The sequence below is a fragment of the Trematomus bernacchii genome, unplaced genomic scaffold (assembly GCF_902827165.1).
Source record: "Trematomus bernacchii unplaced genomic scaffold, fTreBer1.1, whole genome shotgun sequence".
Lineage (NCBI taxonomy): Eukaryota > Metazoa > Chordata > Actinopteri > Perciformes > Nototheniidae > Trematomus > Trematomus bernacchii.
In genome coordinates, this window is record NW_022987720.1 from 4,906,403 (window position 1) to 4,928,582 (window position 22,180).

General features: G+C 39.6%; 1 protein-coding gene across 1 annotated transcript in view; it reads left to right on the forward strand.

Moving 5' to 3' along the window:
- The window catches only part of mthfd1l (methylenetetrahydrofolate dehydrogenase (NADP+ dependent) 1 like), a 37,811-nt gene that overhangs the window by 3,715 nt on the left and 11,916 nt on the right, over window positions 1-22,180 (forward strand). Inside the window, exons 6-20 of the mRNA XM_034142879.1 lie at window positions 664-764; window positions 4,406-4,542; window positions 5,066-5,177; window positions 5,321-5,376; window positions 5,477-5,574; window positions 5,729-5,902; window positions 6,145-6,281; window positions 6,807-6,853; window positions 7,417-7,524; window positions 7,877-7,951; window positions 8,555-8,657; window positions 10,167-10,243; window positions 11,589-11,729; window positions 12,458-12,526; window positions 17,411-17,522. Of these exons, the coding sequence (XP_033998770.1) occupies window positions 664-764; window positions 4,406-4,542; window positions 5,066-5,177; window positions 5,321-5,376; window positions 5,477-5,574; window positions 5,729-5,902; window positions 6,145-6,281; window positions 6,807-6,853; window positions 7,417-7,524; window positions 7,877-7,951; window positions 8,555-8,657; window positions 10,167-10,243; window positions 11,589-11,729; window positions 12,458-12,526; window positions 17,411-17,522 (1,547 nt within the window). The remainder of the gene's footprint in view (window positions 1-663; window positions 765-4,405; window positions 4,543-5,065; window positions 5,178-5,320; window positions 5,377-5,476; window positions 5,575-5,728; window positions 5,903-6,144; window positions 6,282-6,806; window positions 6,854-7,416; window positions 7,525-7,876; window positions 7,952-8,554; window positions 8,658-10,166; window positions 10,244-11,588; window positions 11,730-12,457; window positions 12,527-17,410; window positions 17,523-22,180) is intronic.

Here is a 22,180-nt window from a genome sequence, read left to right on the forward strand (position 1 = left end):
GCAGATTTTTTTTATGTCCCAAAGAGAGACATAACAGTGAAGAGCATATATTTTATAAATGGCACATGCTGTTGAACGGTACTTAACTTAGATGATTTATGATTGTTTGTATTCCCTTTGAAAATGGCCTGACATGTTATTTCATGTCTGCATTGGACATTTCATGTCGTAGTCAGCCAGGTATCAGCTTTGCGTGTTTCTATGTCCCATCAGAGACAAATGCATTTACTCACATGGTACACTAAATCAGAAAGGGCTGCACAGAATTAAGACTCGCTAAATCTAAATGCAAAATGTGTGACTTCAGCAGCCATGCGGTTAAGAAAATGCGCAACGCACCCTTTTTAATTATCACAAATGAAAGAGAACTGGTTCAACCAAGGTCTAATTATGAAAAGCACGTCCGTAAAGTAAGTGAGGTTGTCCTATGAGAAGCTCATGTGATATTTTACTTTACTCAGGAAGCTACTTTGTTTAATATTTTACTCTCCAGTGTTTTATAGATTTATAATTAACTGACATGTGCATCAGCTGTATCACATTTTTCTGAATGTAGGTGAAAATATCATCCATATCACTTGACAAAAAAAGTGACTAGCCTCCAGAGAAAAGAGTGATGTATTTATTTAGATATTATATTTATATCCATTTTCTTTCTTATAGGATATCCGATTTGAACATTGGCCGTCTGGTGCGAGGAGACCTGAGCAAAGGCTTTGTGCCGCCCATAGCCAGCGCTGTGCTGGATCTGCTGGAGAAACATGGTAAATACATTTCCTTCTACAGGGACTCTATTCGGAGTCGTCAATGCATGCACAATGCAGGTGTAGTTAATAAAAGTAAAGAGAGTGTAAGTAGCTTACTGTCCCTTGTTACGGCAGGAAAAGTATAGGTTTTTCAAATAACACTATCAATGACTCTATTTTATTTAAATGTTCCAGTAAGAGTAACACTGTAGCTAGCATGCCTGAATTTAAAACAGCTTCCCACGTGAAAATGTCTCAACTTCAGGAAGAAAATTAAGCTAAAATACCCACTGTTATTACAATGCATTTTGAGGAACTATATGGGCATCTTAAACTTCAGTACAATCACATTTTTACTATTCGGACACAATAAAGAATGCTGACTGATCAGAATAACTGCTGAGTTTGGGGTTGCAGTCGAATAGTCAAAAAATCAGCTCCTAACGTCTAACCCTATCGTCTATTCCTTGACCTCTGTGTGAAACGTCACGGGGTTAAGGGATAGTCGATAGGAGAATTCAAATGGTTTTAGGAGAAGAGACTGCGGTACTTTAGAGAATCCGACTGCACTTTCACTATCCGACGTGTTTATGATGCACCAGCGGACGTCATAAATGTGCGTCTGCTGCTGTGGGGAAACTACAGTTTTCTATACAGCGGACTACAACATGGATGTATAATAAGAACGAGGGACTACTGTAAACTCATCTAGAGACTCTGCACCGTGCTCTGATGCTGTTGTTTTATGCTTTATGAACGTGGACAACAGATAAACATATTCAGGGTTCGTACGGGTGCTGGAAATCCTTGAAAATGCTTGAAATTGAATGTGGTGTTTTCAAGGTTTAAAAAGTGCTTGGATTTTGGGAATGGTGCTTGGATTTGGGACAAAGTGCTTGAAATTGTAAATGCTTTACTTTTACAATAAATTGCTGTCTGACTGAATAGTTCGCTTTTTAGATTAAAAGAAAAGAAAGAAGTCGGAGCGAGCTTAATTGCTTCGCTTCTATATAAAACAGCTCCGCTCCGGCCTTCCCGCGCTATGTGCGTGACCTGCAAGTGTTTTTTTTTACGTGTGACCTGGGCATTCTGATGATAGTGACAGTATGCCAGGAAGTTGCCGTTTCAACGAGCGTTGGCTAGCAGAAGACAAATACAAGCCATGGCTAAGACGTGGATCAACCCCACGAAAGCCTCCTGCAAAGTTTGCAAAAAAGACTTTCAGTTATTCACGATGCGAGAGTCTGCGCTGACAAGCCACATGAAAGGTACGCCGTAGTAGCGCATTTTGGATTAGGCTAACGTTGCATGTTACGTTTGTTTAACGTTAGCAAGCTGAATAGCGAACTCGATGAGGGATAATTGCTTATGCAGGTGACAATAATTTCAGAGGAGCGTACCTATGTCAGTACATCCCAGGATGGTTACAGTCGCCATCCTGTGGTGTTCAGAGGATGAAGCACTCACTGTTGTAATTAGACATTAGCTTGTTAGTATGTTGTTATAAATTATAAACTGAGGATTTGACCGCGTCGCTATGGTTGATCATTTTAGAAACAGGCTTTTATATAAAATCTTGTAGTATTATACAATCAAAACTACATTTTTCTTTAATCCCACGTAATTGTAGAAGAAACAGTCTTCCTTTGAAGATGTATAAGACAGGTGTCTTGAGTAGTCAACATTACCTATCTATTTTTATGCAGCTCTGTGATTTTGTGGCTACAATTCAGGCTAATACGCTACCAGCTATAGCTAAATATTAAACTTAGTTTTCTTTTCTTAAATTTTTCATTCTCATGTAGAATGCTATCACAAAACACACATTTGGTTGTTTATAGCATAAAGAACATCTGATTTAATGTGAGGTAGGGAAATAATCATTTGAGTATAAGTATGTGTATACAAATATGTAATTTACAACAGCTGTAAGATGCTTGAAAAGCTTGAAAATGCACCTTGAAAATGCTTGACAAGTGCTTGAATTTGACTTTGGAAAAGGTGTAAGAACCCTGCATATTCTTCATGACCAAAGTTGGAATTTAAATAAAAAAGGAAAGTGAAACTTATGCTCGTCACCCTCTCCCTCCGGTCCACATTAATACAAATGATCCCAATACGTATGATTGTATGAACTATCAAAAGATCTTAAAATAAATACAAATGTATTTATTATAAACGTTAGTCCTTAACATCTATCACTGTGTATATCACCATTCAAACATCTTTTAAAAGTTGAACAACCCCCACACAGCTCAGTAAAGACTGTGAAATGTTGACTTTATTTGATCATTTCAGTAAAAACTAACGTTCATATTTCTCTTTTTGATTATAATACTGATGAACGTTCAAAACAAAGCACTTTGGCAATTTACCACATACGTTTTAAAATGCTTAATAAGCACCGAACTTTCATGATATAATTTCTCGGTCATAATTGGTTGTTTCCGTGAATGGCCGACTGTTGTGTGACGGCAAATGCTGCGGCTGCAAGGCATTGTGGGGCAGCATTTTCTCCTTTCGTAAAGGGAGGTCCAGTGGTTCCTAAGCTAAAGGAGGTTATAAAGGAAGTTTGAAACCTCCTTTCCTATCATCTAGAGAATTCCAACGGCACTTATCATGGCTGCCACTGAGGGTAATTTCACTCCGTTAGGAAGGTTCCTAAGCTAAATGGACTATTCGACTTCAGCCTGGGACTAATTTAAGATTCACCCTGGGGTTCAAAGGGTACGGGTCAAAGTTCAGGGGTCACTGTTATTATAAGAGTCCATGAGGCGCGTTCACACCGCAGTACTTTTCCCACTTTAGTTCCGTTATAGTTCCGAAAGGTTGCGTTCACACCAAAAAAATCCGGAACTAAAATGAGTTCATAAGAACCTTTTTATCCCCTTTTCCGTCCCTGCTAGAGAGCAGGGACTTTCGTGGGAGAAAAAGGTTCCTATTTCTGATTGGCTGGGCGGATTGCAAACCACGCCCCGTAAAACTCCCAAAAAGTTTTGTGAAGCCGCCATTTTATTATCCTCGCATTAGCATTATTAGCATTAGCATTAGCCCAGCGCACAAACGCAGAGAGACTAACTTATGGCAACACAAAAGAAAACATGGGAGCGGTGGAGATGAGGAGGTGTCGGCGTTCTGGCGATTTACTCTGAAGGCTTCAGTAGAAGCTGCTGGGAGTCCCAGCAGCTTCTACTGAAGCCAGTCCCCAACTCCGGGGACTTCCGGCCGGGGACTTCGGGTGGCAGTATACGCCGTGAAGTTGTTTGCGGCCTGCCAGTAAACCCAAAGCAGAAGAAGAAGTGACGTCAGCGGCTTCATTTGCCTAATCCTCCCCCAGGGATTTATTCCGGTGTGAACCCCATGGTGTGAACGCGATCTGTACTTAGTTCATGAGAACTAAAGAGTTCTCATGAAACAAGTTCTGATGAACCTTTGTGGGAAAAGTACTGCGGTGTGAAAGCGCCTCATGATACAAAAAGTAGAGATTCACTGACATTCACTTTGCAACACAGATGTATTGAAAGTAAAGAATTGTGTCTTGTTTGTCTGCATCTGACTGTAATACTTCTAGATAATGGAAATGTGGACAATGTTGACAGGTTAGTAGCTTATGTGCAGTAGATTACAGAAGATTATGTCCTAATGTTACATTTCTGCAGATGCTTCTTTGGAAATGAAAACTGTGCTGCTGGTTGGCGGAGAAGGACCCCTTGGGGTGTCCCTGCAGTGCCTGATTGAAAGAAGTGGAATGTTAGTTCTCAAGAGTCATTGGAGCTCCAATAACTTACAAAGACAGGTGTGTGTTTATGTGTGTTTTTGAGATTCCTTTTTTTTTTTTTTTAAACACTATACATTTTTTATGACTGGAGTTCGAATCACTCATCTCTAGTAGTTTTCGTTGTCCGCTTGACATTTTTAGTTTTCTGTGTGTTCTTTTAATAGTGTTTTACGTGTCATTGGCTTAAAAAAAGCTCTGTTAAGGCATGGCTTGATAAATGAAAAGCCTTCTGATGTTCCAAATATGTTTTGTCATTATTCACTTGCACCAGCTGCATTATCTGCAGTTTTAGTGGCCGACCACATGGAGTCAGTCTCTGCTTTATAAAATGCAATGCTATTAAACGTGATCAGTTATAGATGTAACTGTTTTGCTAGTTAAAAGCCTTTTGTTAATATGATCAGTCACACGTTAGGGTTCACTTGTCTTAAAAGTGATAATGCCTGAACTACACATAAAATACTCTTTTTCTTTTCTGTAAATGTTTCACTTTCCTCTCTTTTGTTCATATCTAAATGTCTTTCCTCTCCATATTTCTCAGGTGATGCAGGCTGATGCTGTGGTTCTGTTCGGAGCAAGGAATATGGAACTCCCACCCGCCTGGGTTAAACCGGGGGCTGCTCTAATCCGCTGTGAGCCCACCCTAGAGACAGGTATTGTTAACATATTACGATAGTCATGATAATATAGTATAACATTAAATATCATCGTAAAAAAATTAAGCTTTGACATTTTGTAATATTTGATGCAGCCTTACACAACATGTATATTGATCATACAGTTTTTTCTGTTTTAGATGAACATGCCATCGAGACTGGGATAGGATACCTCACAGCCGCCTACAGAACACAGGTGCGTCTTTTAGTTTTGGTCTCCTTTTTCACCCAATTGACCTACTCTATTCTTCTTTAACTTCCTACCTACCCCTCTGTGTCTCTTTTTTCTTTACTAGAATGTGGTGCGTAGTTGCAGTCGGTGGGTGCAGGAGCAGCAGTACCAACCCTGGCATCTACACAGCCTCAAACTGCAGCCCCTGACCCCTGTACCAAGGTATACCGTCTGTGAGGAATGTAACCACATCTATCTGGACAAAGGATCCTTTTCTCGTGTTATACTCTTCGTATGTCTCTAAGTTGCATCTTAGCGACATACACTAAGCTTACAATATAAATAAATGATATGTAATGCTTCCTTTGTTTGTCAGTGACATAGCGATTTCCAGAGCTCAGACTCCAAAGCCAGTGGACCAGCTGGCTGAGGAGATTGGTTTGCTGCCAGAAGAGCTTGAAGCCTATGGCAGGAGCAAAGCTAAGGTCCGTCTCTCCCTGTTAGACCGCCTCCACAAACAGCCTGATGGGAAATATATATTGGTTGCTGGGTGCGTGTGACTTATTTTTCATCTAAATTCCTTTCCGTAACTATCATAATGATCATATTTCTTAAGTTTTCCTAATTGTTTAAATGTGTGATTTAAAATAAGTGAGCCTTGCTGGTTCTCAACAAGGGAACAAAGGCAATCGCTTAATCTATCCCTGCTTTCTTAAACCATTTTGTCATTGATTTGGCTGCCAACTGAATGTTTATGATGTTAAACGGTTTTGTAATTTCCTTTTTGTCTAGTATCACTCCCACCCCACTGGGCGAAGGTAAAAGCACAGTGACCATCGGCCTAGTCCAGGCCCTGTCTGCCCACCTTCAGCTCAACTCCTTCGCCTGTCTCCGACAACCATCCCAAGGACCCACCTTTGGGGTTAAAGGTCAGCAATGAATACTTCATGGGTCCTTAGGTTAATTGTTAAAGAAATATTCTGGCTGAAAATAATACTTTGCCCTCTCTGTGCTCTTTCCCTTGACCTCATGGAAATACGACACAGTAGTCTCTTATTTTGTAGATAATCATTCCAAAGTTGTTTTGCATGAACGCTATCACATTTAATAACAGAGACGTTTTTTTTCATGTTAGAAAATATGTCCAACTGTTTCAAACGGTAGGAGTTGTTTTGGAATGCAATTTCTGTTTTTCTTCCGATTCAAATACATTTAGTGGGATTTGGACAAGGCCACAGACAGGCGCCCAAACCAGCAGCTAGGAATGTCTCCAGCAGTATCACTGTGTGAGCTAAAAAAAAAGCTATCTTTGTCAGCGGGAGGCTAGCATTTCATACCCTGCTACATTTTGTGCAGGGGTGGAGTAGTTCACTCAAAGTCCACCACTCAGCATTCCTCCTTTGTGTGTCCCTGTTTGTCAGCCTCTGACTGTGCTACCTCTTCTTTGTGCCTAGGGGGAGCTGCAGGAGGGGGATATGCCCAGGTCATTCCTATGGAGGAGGTAAGACACACAGACACTCTCATTGCTCCCTAGCAGGACTAATGCTGGCTTCAAAGGCCTAAGACATGCAGGGAGTCAAACTACTTTACACCCTGGAGCTGTAGCATAATATTGCCTGTGACTAAATCACTGTCTGTGAAGCAGGAAGGGGTGAGAGGAATGGAGTCTGATTTTTAAGCTGCAGACACAGAGCCTGCAAGAAGGTAGCCTCCTTTTCTCATAACAAAACACTGGCTTTTTAAAGATTTATATTTTCTACCACTCCTACTTCTCACTACTTTAATGTTTTGTTTCCATTTCAATCAAAGGGCTGCTGCCAAAATGAGATAACATTTGTCATAATACTTTTAAAGACCTAGTGTCTGTATGAAGCAACATTAATCATGTGATACTAATGGTTTGATTTCAGCATCATAACCTCATCCTTGTTTTATCTCAATTGATCTAAACCAGCAATGTGTACTTCTACATTACATCAATAGTGCTTTGATCTCTTGAGTCTAATCCCGTCATCTCTATTTCTCTCTTTTTTTTGGCTTGTTGTTCCTCTTCTATCCCTTCAGTTCAACCTCCATCTGACTGGTGACATTCATGCCATCACAGCAGCCAACAACCTGGTGGCAGCAGCCATCGATGCCAGGATGCTGCACGAAGCAACGCAGACAGACAAGGTGACCATGTGATGATGTCACACAGTAATACGTTATTCTTATACCACCAAACAAAGTAAAACTGTTGTTTTGACCTGGATTGCTATTTTGATGTGTTATTCTGTGATTTATGAGTGGAAATAATGTCTTATTGTAAAATATTGAGTGTACATACTACAATATTTGTATCTTCTCATATCAATGAGTAGTCACAGGGAAGCCTCAAACATGTGTTACAGAAACAGTTTACCAATCTAATGATGCGATTGTCTATTTGCTGTGATACACGTTTTTTCTTCAAGATGCAATTAAATGTACTTTATATGCATATACACACATACATGTACTTAAATTGTTTTTCTTATACCCCAAGGCCCTCTTCAATAGACTGGTCCCTTCAGTGAATGGAGCCAGAAGATTTTCCCCTATCCAAATCTCCAGGCTGAGGGTGAGTCCAAACACCGCAGTGCCAGAATCACTTGCGTCAACAATCATTACTAGCCAAAAGCATTGTTGTGTTGAGCTTTTAAAAAAAGTTTTGTCCACTAGGGGTCCTCGGTGAGCTTATCTTAAAAAAAACTCTTTTCGCCACCACATCCTTATCTCCAAGTATGTGTTGATGTCTGCTGAAGCTCCTTTCTATATGTCTACAAGTATAAGCTGTTTTTGAGCTTTTAATACTAAAATCCTTAATAAAAGGTCGTAGTAGACAAGGTGAATATGACACATGTTATTGAGATAGGAGGGTGAAGCTTGAACATGAGAATGTTTGTTGTTATATGAAAGTCTCTGCGATGAGAAGTTAAAAGGACTATGAAATATTCATTGGTCTTAATGGACAGAGTGAGGGATAAAGAGTTGTGTGTGTTTTTAAACATAGCACTCCCAGTGAACCTTTTGAACCTCACAGTAAGATGCTTCACTCGTAGTCATTTAGGATTTGTATTACACATTTTGGGATGATACGCTGTCCTGCTGATTATCCTGAGATATCAAATGCATGTCTGTGAAGCCAAGCATTATCCTCCAATCTTTCTCTCTTTAATTCCAGCGTCTAGGGATCAATAAAATAGATCCTGCGTCTCTATCACCCGAGGAAATCAGCACCTTTGTTCGTCTTGACCTTGACCCCTCCAAGATCACCTGGCAGAGAGGTATTTACATTACATGTCACTTGTTAGACGCTTTTATCCAAAGCGACTTACATACTCAATACTGTGGGCAATCCCCACAGGAGCAATTTGGGGTGAAGTGTCTTGCCCCCAGGTATCTAAAGGAACATTCTGAATGTCCTCTCTACATTATCTCTGGTTGCCCTAACAATGGCTGAGAAAATAAAGTAGGTTGTATCTGTTAAATGTTTACCAGGATTCGTTTTTGCTTCTTAATGTAGTTGGTTCTCAATCTTTGTTGCTTCTTCCCCATAAAACTAGAGATACATTTGAAGCCTCAACCGTTCTTATCACATGTAGATGGTGGTTTGAGTTGACGATATGATTAACAAAACAAGCAGCGTGCTGTTTTACTAAATGGTGACTGTTGTTGGCCGTGCACAAAGGCACGAACATTTCTTAATAAAAGGGATGTTTTGATTTGGAGGAAGATGCAGAAGATTAGATTTTAAGCTTGATTTCATAATGACGCCTTTCCAGTGAGGATGAAATGGTCGTGCTAAAACTTAATAAAGAGTAAATAACATCTAAAAGTCAAACTGAAAATAAGAATAATGGTTATGCTTGCTACACAACGACCGGTATGACTATCATGCAAATCTAATTGCCATTTTCTTGACCAACATCTCATGGTCCATAAACGCTTTCTTGAATTAAAATAGATTTTCTTTGATATAGCACGTTCTCAAATTAATATTCTCCGCGCTTTGTTGCTATTCTCGTCAATGAAAATTGACTATGATGGTTCTTTATGACCCTTTTGTTCATATTGATTTCACGCATCTAATGTAAAAGCGTCACAGTCATCAGTCACAGGGTAATAAATGTGTAGTGTGTGGCAGGAGTGGTAATAGTTACCTCAGTGGTAGCTGTGTTTGGTTTAAAGTTGTCAGTGAGAGCAGCCAGCCGGGTGCTGCTATGACTGATGTGGTATTTACTCCAGTGGCTCCAGAGGGCACTCTTAAAAGACGAACCCTGGAGATTAAAAACAGATTTACAACCCGATGTTACACGGGTGTGTCTGTGTCTATTCGTTCATGTAACAAACCATGTTTTTTCACTCTCCCTTCCATTACATCAAACCAACATGAGGATTGTGGTTTCCTGGTTCATTGTAAAAACATTATAGCCACAAATATCTGACCACACTATCAGACAGTAGGCTTAATGCTGAGCGAAGAAACTTCAAGAAGCAAATCCCCCGCACTTTTAACATGTCATCACTTTCTCACCATTACCAATAAGAATCTGTCTTCTTTAAAGTTATCATGTCTGTGTGCGCAAGACTGTGGATGTGCCTTTGAGTTCATTTAACAACATGTGGGGAAATATATTTTTAGGCTGTTAAAAACATACAATTTTAGGGTCTGAGGTATCAGATCAAGTTTACTACTTTGAGAACTGTCACTGATGTTTTCTTAAACAATGCAGTGGATTTCAATGACAAATGTTGCACGTAACTAACCTCTCTTTATGTTTTTCATTTTCCAGTTCTTGACACAAATGACCGTTTCTTGAGGAAGATCACAGTTGGACAGGCGAGCACCGAAAAAGGACAGGCCAGAGAGGTATGCGGCATTCATGCCTTCACAATCTTCATTCTTCTGAATATAAGACGCTTTTTGAATTGTTATAGAAAAATACAAGAAGATGCTTATTGTCATTACATGTTGTCAAACACCGCTGGCAGCCATCCACTCCACTAAATAACATATATAAATGTCTGAACAAACATCTTAAAAGTCATACATTCACATAAAGTTATATAATAAATTACCATACCTAGATATGAAATTGTCATTATTGCACTCAATATTACAGTAATGTGGGCCAAAATACAACGTGTGTTTTATCAACGTGTCACAGGTTGCCTGTGCCTTTGAGTGATTGTACAGTAAAATGAGGATGAGTGTATAAAAACTTTCCCACACACCCAGACACATCTCGCTCTCATTTGTCCATGATAAAGCCCAGATGTATTTCACCCAGATGTCTGTAGTAATGACAGCTAAATGAAAAATCCTGTAAATAAACACTTCACCTCAATGGGAAGCAAGCGGGTTTAAGTGAAAGCAAATGTTTAAAGAAGGAGAAAAGTCACACACACACACACACACACACACACACACACACACACACACACACACACAGCTGGAAAAGCCTCTGAGCTGGATCAGCACATGTTTACATTTACTGCCATCAGTTCATCCATTCTGTTTCCCTTTTCATTCCCCTGTCCTCCACCTCCCTCCATCATTGGACACACTATAGTCCCTCAGGGTATTATCAATGGGAGTGGGAGTAGAACTGTTGTGGATTAATGTGGTTTAAGTTATGTTTCTTTTACTTGTGACGAAGAATGGTGACTGCTTTTTCTTCCCTGTGGAAATCCCTCATTTGCTAATTTTACTTGTTTTCTTAGTTTCTTCCTGTTTCTGTTAGTTTGACATTAATCAATACAGAAAGTCCCATCAAAAAGTAGTTAAACATGTTAATTGTAATTTATTTCCCCATGGTCATCGCTCCAAAACTAGGCCATGATCATATGACTCGTATTCTCTGGCCCATGTGATAAGGCTGGTCTGTCTAGATTATATCTTGTCTTCTAGCCAAAAGGTTCCCACTTTTGTTTCTTCCTACAGTGTGATCGTAATATTTGATGGAATCAGGAATGATACATTTAATTCCCTTTCTAAACTATCATACCTTTCCAAGAAGTCCTGGCCTATTAATATAAAGTCAAATCTATTTAGTCAAAAAGTGTAATCCTCTCAGGATTTCATACAAAACAACATTGCTGCGTTTCCATTTCACGGTGTGAATTCTCTGCAGGCCACAGAACAAATACTTTAATTTGTTGCCCTTGTGGTTTACAATGTGTGTAATGTTTCTGGTTTCCTCACTCTTCCTCAGACTGGGTTTGACATCGCCGTGGCCAGCGAGATCATGGCCATCCTGGCGCTGGCAGACAGCCTGATGGACATGAAAAACCGACTGGCCCGCATGGTGGTGGGGACCAGCCGCTCAGGGCAGCCAATCACCGCAGAGGACCTGGTGTGTGTTACTGTGTGGTCGTGTCATTCAGAGAGAGTGGGGATTTTAATCCTGAAGAACTGACGGGTTTTCCTCATTACATCTCCGAATTTTCAAGTATTGAGTCCGCTGCAATCTCCAGATGAATCTTTCTATGTCTTTACTAAGCGGAAAGACGTGTGATGGTTAGGTGTGTGCTACATTCTAGCTCGGGAAACCTGTGGCGTTGGACCCTTATGGGTGTTTCTGGGCGTCATAATTTTCTGTCAAATATGCAGCTTATAAATTCCCACTTGTACCAGAAATACCAATGTACCACTTCCCCTCTTCACAACAGCACGTCTAATGTAGGTGTAACCTGCGATTAAGATGTAAAGCATGTTTTTCGCACCTCACCGGATCCATTTGAGGGGTCAGCTGGTTCTGGTTTCCCCCTGAAGACTGCCGTCTGTGTTGTTTCAGAGCTGTAGAGGAGGATCCTATATAAAGTTACATTAGTGTCCCTAATTAGGCTGAAAGCAAAAACATCACCACACCCCAGAGCCAACCCCCGGGGGAATATGACTGTATGCTAAATGTCTGTGTGTGGAGAGCGCTAAGAATGTTGGGATAGTAAGCTCATACAAATTGACTAGTCTCAGTTATTATTATAACCATTTTACAAAAAAATAGTATTATTGTGGTAACATTTTATAACTTGTTCTTGTTTCCAACTTACAATTTCAATATCCTTTCTTCCTCCCTGTCAGGGTGTGAGCGGAGCGCTGGCGGTGTTAATGAAAGATGCCATCAAGCCCACGTTGATGCAGACCCTCGAGGTGAGGCACAAACATAACCCCATTTAAATAGTCGTTAACCTTCTCTATTGAGCGTCTTCTGCTGAATATCCTGTAGAATGAATAGGCTGGCAGTCCACAGGGAAGTTTGACAGTTTGCAGTACTTCTACCTCTGCTGTCAGAGAAAGAAAGTGAGGCCTCCACTGAGAGCTTTTAAGGAAAGGGTGATCGATTGCCTCCCATGGCTCTTTATCTTAACAGCAGTTGAGCAATGTGCAGAGGACAGGTGGAGCCCTCAGGCCATCCAGATTCATACTGTCCTTAATTTGACTACTTATATCTAACTCCCCTTATAGTGTCTGGCTTTCATTTAGCGTTTTACCATTAGATAACTGGACATGTGATCACACCGGCACATAAACAATTCATGATGTACACACTAAGACTAAGCTGACCCTTTGCAAGAGAAAAAAGCCCAACCCTTAAGGTGATGGATGGAAAAATGGAGAGGAAGTTTAGTTTCGAGGTTTAAAGGATTGAATGAGCCGATAACAAACCAGACATCTAGAATTCATCTTTGGCCTCTCCGGTACAGCAGAAGCCCACTTGAAAGAAGTACCAAGTTCATAGAAGATACATTCATTTTTTTAAGAAGATCGTCTTGTATTTATTGAAGAGGTGCTGCACTCGTAAACATGTTTTAGCTGCAAACTAAATTGTATGAGTGTACTGGGATGGAACACACCGATGCTGTTGTTAACATTAACCACATTTCTTATTTATTTATCTCATAGACTTGTATTTAAACACCTTTTTTTTTTTTGACAAATCCAGACAGTTGGAGTCAAATAAACTGAATACAAATGTATTATAAACATATTTGTCATTTAAATTCTTCTACGAGTATATATATTTAATCAGAATTATTTATAGTTGATTTGCCATTATTGGTCTCACTGTGTTGGAAATGGTCTTGAGGAACCACTAGTTACCCATTTCTACTTTTAGGGTTTTTGGAATTGTTTCAATAGTATAAATTCTCTTCACGACATGGGTAAGACAAGCCAACAGGCCAGCTTTAACACTAAAAAAGAAAAGAAAAAATCCTTATTTGTCCTTGAAATGACACTTTCTTCTTTTTAAACGTGATGCTGCAGTACTTATCGTCTCATTCTGGTGCCTTGGCAGTGTGTAAGAGTCTTTTCATCTAGACAAAGGCATCTGCTTTATCTTTGATGTTGAAGGCCAAAGGTTTTTCTGAACGAGCCGAGTGTATTTTCCTGTTGGATTGATTTAAGTCATTAAAGTTAACAATGTTAGCAGTCATGCTGTTTGCTAACGGCTTTTGTGTTTTTGTTGCCTGGCTATTTTTCGTCTGTTTGTTCTGAACAGAAAGCTTGGTAAACTGGCTACTGGGTGGGGAGGATAAACACAGACTGGGTGTTTTCAGGGGGGGTGGAGTGGTGCACGAAGCAGAGATTTGGTTACTCTATGTTTTTTTGGAGGAAGCATTGCGGTCCTGTTGTGTGAAACCGCTTCCTGTGTGGGTTTCCTGTCATTCTGGTCAGGGAGCTGGTATCGGGACTGTCAGGGCCTCTGAGCTCCGTGAGAATTTTCCATCCAGCTTGACCGCCTGTGCCCTTTTATGCCCTCTTCGCTTGTCATTGTTTGTGTTGAATACAGATGCACACATGAGAATAGAGTTGGCATATGGAAGCTGATGTGTGTGTGTGTGTGTGTGTGTGTGTTAGAGCGCATGTGTTATTTCAGATGGGGTTTAGAGGAAACATAGCACAAGAGAAAAATAGTCTTTTATCTCACTCTTTGCGTACGTGTCCATTAAGCGGACATCAGTCATCCTTTGCGTTTTTCAAACATCCTGTCTACGTGGTGTGCCGAAACGACCGCATGCATCTTTCCTGGGGAGAAGCAGTAGAGCATATCAGACAATCAGACATGCGACTGCTCTTAGGTTTGCATCCCTGTGCCGTCTGAAAATAAGCTTGGGAACGTTTTATTAGTGTAGCACTGGGCTGCAGCTGGTGTAGTGGACAGTACAAGAGATGCTCACAAAGAGGAAACCAGGACATGATCTCCATCTGCCTGTTTTTGTTCATTTCCCTAGTCTTTCTAATCCTCTTGTCCATCAGCTGAAGAGGGGATACACTCTGCTTCTCATTTCTTTTCCCTTTAATTACCCTGTAGTGGCTTATTCATTGCCAGATACTATTTCCTTCATGTACTTACGTAGAAAGTCTACTGGGTCAAGTTAAAAGTTCAGGAGTTGCAAACACACATGGAAATCCACGCTATGTATGACGTGTGTTGTCTTTCCATTGGTATAAACAAAGACATTTTGACAGGATAGGTACAAAAATGTTGCTTCATATTTTTCACCCTTTTCTTCTTATGTGAATCATTTATCCGTGTACTCTTTCTTTGTCTTAATGCAGCTGTAATTTCTACTACTACATTACATAGAGGAACAGACAGCGTTTGTCAGAGCCTTGTTAAATGGCTGATTTACTCCTCCGAGGGGAGGCTGTTTATGCAGGCAGTGGGAGAGGTATGCAAACAAAAGCTTAGAAAATCATGCAAGTCCTTCCCATCCTTCCTTTTTCCTCCCTCTCAAGGAATTCACATGCAGTGTAGTGTAGGTCAATTGCCTTTCCCCAGTTTTCTTCTTGACTAGTTTTCTTAGTAATTTCCTTTTTTTAAAGTCGGTCATGAGTGCAGCGGAAGGATTGTGATGTGGTGCAGTCGACCTTTTCTCTGTATGCGTATTCTTTGTTGCCTTCTCTAAGTTACAGAGTGTGTCCCCCTTAAGCATTTCAGCTCAGGTTTGCTGTTGTAAGCTGACAGCGGCTTTGAGTTTTAGCCTGTAGTTGGCAGAGTTTCAACTAAGCTAAGAAGAATATACCCTTATTTGCTATTGTAAACAAATATTGCGGTATTTATATGTTTTGTCATGAACACTCTTAGATAGTTCTCCTTTTAGACAGTAGTTTTGTTATTCTTTTAAACACTTGAATGCAAACGGCTTTAATGGATACAAAATCTTAAATCCAAGGTAACACATTAATGTTGTGAAAACACAACAAACCCAAAAGGCGCGTTCACACCGCAGTACTTTTCCCACTTTAGTTCCGTTATAGTTCCGAAATGTTGCGTTCACACCAAAAAAATCCGGAACTAAAATTAGTTAATGAAAACCTTTTTACCCCCTCTGCTAGAGAGCAGGGACTTTCATGGGAGAAAAAGGTTCCTATTTCTGATTGGCTGGGCGGATTGCAAACCACGACCCGTAAAACTCCCAAAAAGTTTTGTGAAGCCGTCATTTTATTATCCTCGCGTTAGCATCATTAGCATTAGCATTAGCCCAGCGCACAAACGCAGAGAGACTAACTTGTGGCAACACAAAATAAAACATGGGAGCGGTGGAGATGAGGAGGTGTCGGCGATTTACTCGGAAGGCTTCAGTAGAAGCTGCTGGGAGTCCCAGCAGCTTCTACGATGAATATACATCCATCCATTTTGAGAACATTTCTGTGAAGTCTCTAAACCAGCGGTTCCCAACCTGTGGGCCGCGGCCCCCTAGTGGTCCGTGAAGGCATTGCAAGTGGGCCGCCAAATTAAAACTCTAAACAGGAGAAATAAAGATGCAGTCAGTAGGATCACTTCAACATTTCACAAACAAAAATAGGTTGACAACCAAAAACCACCAAAAACACAACATAGCGAGCATATTTATTGTTCCTTTAATCCCACTCTTCGTTAAAGCTAATTATTTCCCATTTCATGGCGTGTTGAGCCACCCTTTCATTTTTTGTGGCAATCCTTTTTTCAAAAAGAAATTGTATTTTGAATCTACTCTTCAAACACCTTAAATTAAGATTACTCCTTGATTGACTTTAAAAAATATGTATTTTAGCCAGAAGAATAGTTGTATTTATTAACTGTGTGCGGTCTTCATCTAAAAGCCCAAATAACATATTAAAGGGTGTAAATGTAAATTCAATATTTGCCGCCAAATAATTTGCAAAACATTATGATTTGTGTGGAAACATTTTCATTATTAATTAATTTTTTTATTTTTTACTTTCCCTTTCTCTTTCTTGATCCTCCTTAGCAACGGCCATTACAGTCCTTGACAGCGGTCTGTTCTACTGGATTAACAACGTGTCACATGTTCTGATTTGACCAATCAGAACTTTATTTAGCCTCCGTATTGTTTATGGTTGAATGTGGGCCGCGATAATGTTTTAGATTCTTAAGTGGGCCCTGAGTTGAAAAAGGTTGGGAACCGCTGCTCTAAACCATTTAACTTCATTATTGATATTAAAGTCATTATTCCATTTATACTGTATACATATTGTGGCTATTTTAAATGTATGTTACTTGCATGGCTGGTTTCTGATAGAGAACTGGTATCTAAAGTTTACAGAGAAATGAACATTTAGACTGTGAGGTCTTAAAGTCAGAGTTCTACTTCTAAAAATGTGACCTATTGCATTTATTATCAGAACTTAGTGGGCATCTAACATGATCATGAAGTGTATTGCATTTTGCACTCTCTCGCTGAAAGTTACTGTACTAGCCTGAGTGTCTGAAAGAGGCAGTAACCTTTAGTTTGTGTGTGTCCAGTCTTAAGGGAGTAATCCTAAAATCAGCAGGGGAAGGAAGCTTGGCCCACAGTCAGGCTGCCATGCCAGTCGAGCACCTCTTAACTTGTGTTGACTGTTTAGACAAACATGGTGCCAGCCCAAGTGCAACCACACTTCAATATTTATTTAAGCTTTTCAAAGATGTTGAATTTAGAATGAAAGAACTGGAAAGTCCTTATTTAAAGTTTTTAGAGTGAGTTCCTGTTTTCAATGTTTTTCTCGACTCCTCCTGCATGTTTTGAGCCCCTCTAATTGTTGCAGGGTACGCCAGTGTTTGTCCATGCTGGGCCCTTTGCCAACATCGCCCATGGCAACTCCTCGGTGTTGGCAGACAAGCTGGCTTTGAAGTTGGTCGGTCGAGACGGCTTTGTGGGTAAGAACTCCCCCCGTTCACGCATACAGATCTCACACACACACACAAGCTAAAGCAGATGCACACCCACACAACCTGTGGGGATGACAGACAACAAGATGTTAACTGTAGAGTCTAGAAGCGCCAGATGTGGAATTTAATGCTTAAGCTTCCCTAGCAGGGTAGCTTAAATTATAATTTACAATTTGCTCCAGTCATGAACTTCAACTTGCTCCCCCGCTGCTGCAACCTTTGGCCTACATTCATCTTAGTTCTGGTTCTGGCTCTGTTCGAACTGACTTAGTGTGTTGCCCTGGTGTCTTGCCACTGCGCAACTTTCTAGGAAACAGTCGGAGAGATTGCGTAAAAAAAAAACACACCGGAGAGGAAGGAAGCTGATTGATAATCTTAAGAGCCCCTGGAATGCTTTAGAGTAAACCACACTAATCCCTTCAACGTCAAAGCATACTTGAATATTTCCATTTTTATCTGTCTATCTCTCCTGCTGCTCGCTTTCCGTCCTCCTTTTATTTTGGCTGCAGAAATATGTGTGGAATTTACACGCGTGTGTTTTCCAGTGTGTCAGGTGAATTTGATGGACGTGCAAAGCTCATCAAAGCTTATATTTATGTTTTTTGGGAAAGGTTTTCTGTGTAGGAGCAATAACAGGTAAAAGGAGAAGGGTGATACACAACATTTACACAAGCTGTCACCTGTGAGCTGAGCAGATGCAGCGTGAGCAGAGTGTTGGGTTTCACAACACTGGAGCAGGTTTTATTCCATCCACCTCTCCACCCCGCTCGTTCTCCATCTGTTCGTCTCGTTCCCTCCCTTCGTCTCGTTCCCTCCCTTCGTCTCGTTCCCTCCCTTCCCCGTCTGTGTGTTTGTTACCTGACTCTCAGGTATGCCAGGAACTCCACCTCCCTCCTCTTCCTCCCTCTGCAGCTGGGATGCATGTACCCCCCTCTTTCTGCTCAGGCTCTTTCCCTGATGCCTTTTTTAACTGGCAGCACTGAAAATAACACCACAGCAAATAATTCTGCACAAAGTCTTGAACAACAAGTCAGCTCTTTGTTTTTTACCAAGGTGTTATCTAGTGTTATGATCAAGTTTAAGGTTATAAACTGGATTTATACTCCGATTTAGAAAACTAGATAATACAAAACAGATTTGTCCTCTCACTTGATGATAAAACTAGAGAATTTACAGCTTGGGTCCTTATTTCTTAGTAATGGTCTTAGTTTTTTATTGGTTTTGAGAACATTGTACACATCAAAGTCACGGTTAAGATCTTGAAACATGACATCCCAACAAAGTCAAACAGGATTTAGCTAGATTAGCTAAATCACTTTTGAGAGGGGCAATGGAAAGCACACTCACATGTTCAGCAGTGATTTATCATTGCACAAAAAACTTGCATAATAAAGGCAAATCCATGAACTCCAAATAAAACAAGTATAGTCTGTAAACTGTAGTAGAATTACGACGTTACTTCTTTCTCTGCAGTTTATTTCTTTGGTTAACTGGTCTCGACAAACTTGTTTCTGGCACAGCAGGCTGCCATTTGTAGAAAAAAGCTCTTTGGAAAAAAACGTAGCTACTGACTGCAGAACATAGTCGAAGTTTGTAGGAACCAAAACAGACCTTACAGTAGAGTAAATGTTGACTTATATAAACCACAAGGCCAGAAACATAACCCCAAATCAATGCGTATGTTGCTCCAATTCTGTTGGACGTGTGAATAAGCAATTGCCATCAAGTTTGCCATATCATCTTTCTTAGGGGATTACATGTCATTTAAATAACCCGATATCACCAATTTAAAACGTTCTCAAATGTATAAATCCTCAAACCTGATTAAAATAAGGAATGAAGTACATAAACTCTCTGTGAACTCACTGAGGGTAGTTGGGGTGTGTATCAACATACTCGTGGCCATGCTTCATCACGCTCTGTATTATTGTGTTTTTGTCCTGTCACTTTGGAATCTGGACTTAAAATGGAGAAATGCTGCCAGTAGAGGAGTCGCTGGTGGATGCATTTCACTTGTCAGATTTGAAGGATTCCTGCATCATTAACAGTCTGGAGTATTGAACGCAGATAACCCTCTGACACTGACTTACTGTAAGATTTCCCAAACCGCAGAGCCTCCCTAAACCGTAGTGGTCCATGGTCCGTGAGATATGATGATGATATGTTCAGCATGTCAAATATTTCAAGCTCTACCCCCTTTTCATCACCACATTTTAAAAACCATCTCAACATTACACCATTGCAATTGTTTTAACTTGTCTTTAAGATATTCACTCTGATTAATTTGGTTATTTAAGTTAGTCAAATTGTCCTTAACTTCTTCATCTTAGATTTGAGTTTATAATGTGCATTTAAGCATGATTAGTGAATCAGAATCAGTACTTCATATGCAAACAGGTGCACGATAAATACATTCCTCACATAGTATAATGATGTGAATTTAAAAGTAATACTGGAATGACAAATAGATTAATGTATTAGTTTGTTGTTGGGATAATTAATAAGAAACAATTGTTACGTACAGAAAATGGGCCTCTTCCAATAGAGATTTGCTATTTTGATTTGTTGTATGTCATTGTAACTTTAATATCTTTGTTTTATTACATTTTAAAGAAGACCACATTATTCAACAATGAAAATACCACCTTTTTTTCCAGCACAACTAAGCAAAATAAATCTAACTGGAAAACCCAAGCAGGAAATAGATGGTTGTGTTAGCCTACTTTCCAGTCCTTTCTGCAAGTGTTTTTTGGCACGGGTGCTGATACCAATGCTATGACTGTGGTAACACCATCCAGCTTCCTCTTCACTCACAACAACACCGACCTCTTCGTCCCCGCCTGCTCTCGGTCAGTTCAAGGTTGTCCCGCAGAACAGGAAGCTTGCAAGTGTTTCCTCATGACATCCTCAGGGGTCAATCTCCTGCCTGGTGAACTGTTGTAGTGGAAAGCCTGTCATACTTACTGTCATTACATACTCATAGCCTTTGTTTTCACTATTCCCCCACTCCAATTTTTTTTTTCTCTGCATACTCTTGTTCTCAGTTTTATGGAAATATACACAAATCATAAACTTAGGAATGTGAGCTTTATTGGAAAGCTGGTTTAGTTTAGTATAAAAGCCAGAGCTCTAGTGTTGGGCTAACGGGAACAATACGCTCCGTCAGTGGCCAATTTGTAACCAAATAAATGTATTTACATTCTTGTTCTCATCCCTTTAGGCTTTATTTGTTGCTCTTTACTTAGAAAGGCTTTTTGCGATGAAGCCAAGGCCACTCAAACTACAATTTCTGCGTAACGTCAACAATGCCATTTATATTCCCAGAAACTGTTAAAGGGCCAGTGTGTTGTACAGGGGAGTTTTTATATCAGCTTCTTGTCACTTCCCACTTCTTTTCTCTCTTCCCACCTCTCTGCTAGCATCCTTACCTTGAGTTGTTTTACTCCTGCATCTTTGGTGAAATAAATCATACTCTTACTACTAATGCAGACAACTCCCAAAGAGCATGCAGAGTGACGCATTCCTTATTTGAAACACTCACTAAAACCTCAAAGAGAAGGTCTTTTAATAAGCATCAGCCACACGCACTTTAAGCTACAGTGAATAAGTCATTTCTTACTGGAATCTTTATGTAAACTATATACAGTTGCACAATTTACTGTAAAGATGTAATTTTCTTTGCAAATGCACAAACACATTTAAAAAGCCATTCATTGAATTGTTATCCTGATATGCTTCCGAGTCTAATTGCATTAATATCTTTCAAATTGAATTAAATGATATGAGGGTTAGCTGATGGTAATTGTGTCCAATACACAGGCTGCCCACACACAGATTAAACAGACAATGTATATGTTAAATGAAATTGGTTGGACAACATACATGTCTCACGTGTATCAGTTATATAAAATTAGGATTCCACTTGTGGCTGCTTGTGTAATTCAAACATTTCCAGTAACTCTAGACAACTAGAGCATTGTAAAGCTGAAAACTAAGACGTTAAAATTACATTTTAATCAAAAGAAATATTCTGCTTCAACCAATATTTGTTTAGCCTTTTCAAATAGAGCATTTTCACTGCTTTCTTGCCGTACACAGAGGGAGTCACGCTTTGACAAGCCATATTCGTTAAAGAAAGCTGATTTAAATGACAAAGCATAGCTAATTTTCTCCAACAAATCACTTTAAATTGAGTATTTTGTTGAGTAACAAACAACAGTTGATGCAGGGCTGTGCGATTATGGCAAAAATCATAATCACGATTATTTGGGTCAATAATTGATATCACGATTATTAAATACGATTATTCATTGACTTTGAAAAAATCCATTTATTGAACTTTAAAACAAATACAAATAATAATTTGAACAGTATCTTTTTAACTGTTGATTACCCTGAATGTATAATTCAACTGAAAAACCAATACAAAAATAAATAAAATAAATGATACATTTAAATAAATAATATCAAAATAATAAATACCAATAAACAAGATCAACAAATATTTTGGAGCGCACTTCCCCAAGCTACTAAACATATATAAATATGATAAATACAAATAAATGAGACCAAAATTAATTAGATCAAATATGTTGCACACTGTCACAACCTAGCAAAGCAAAATAATTGTTTTTTTCGATTATGTT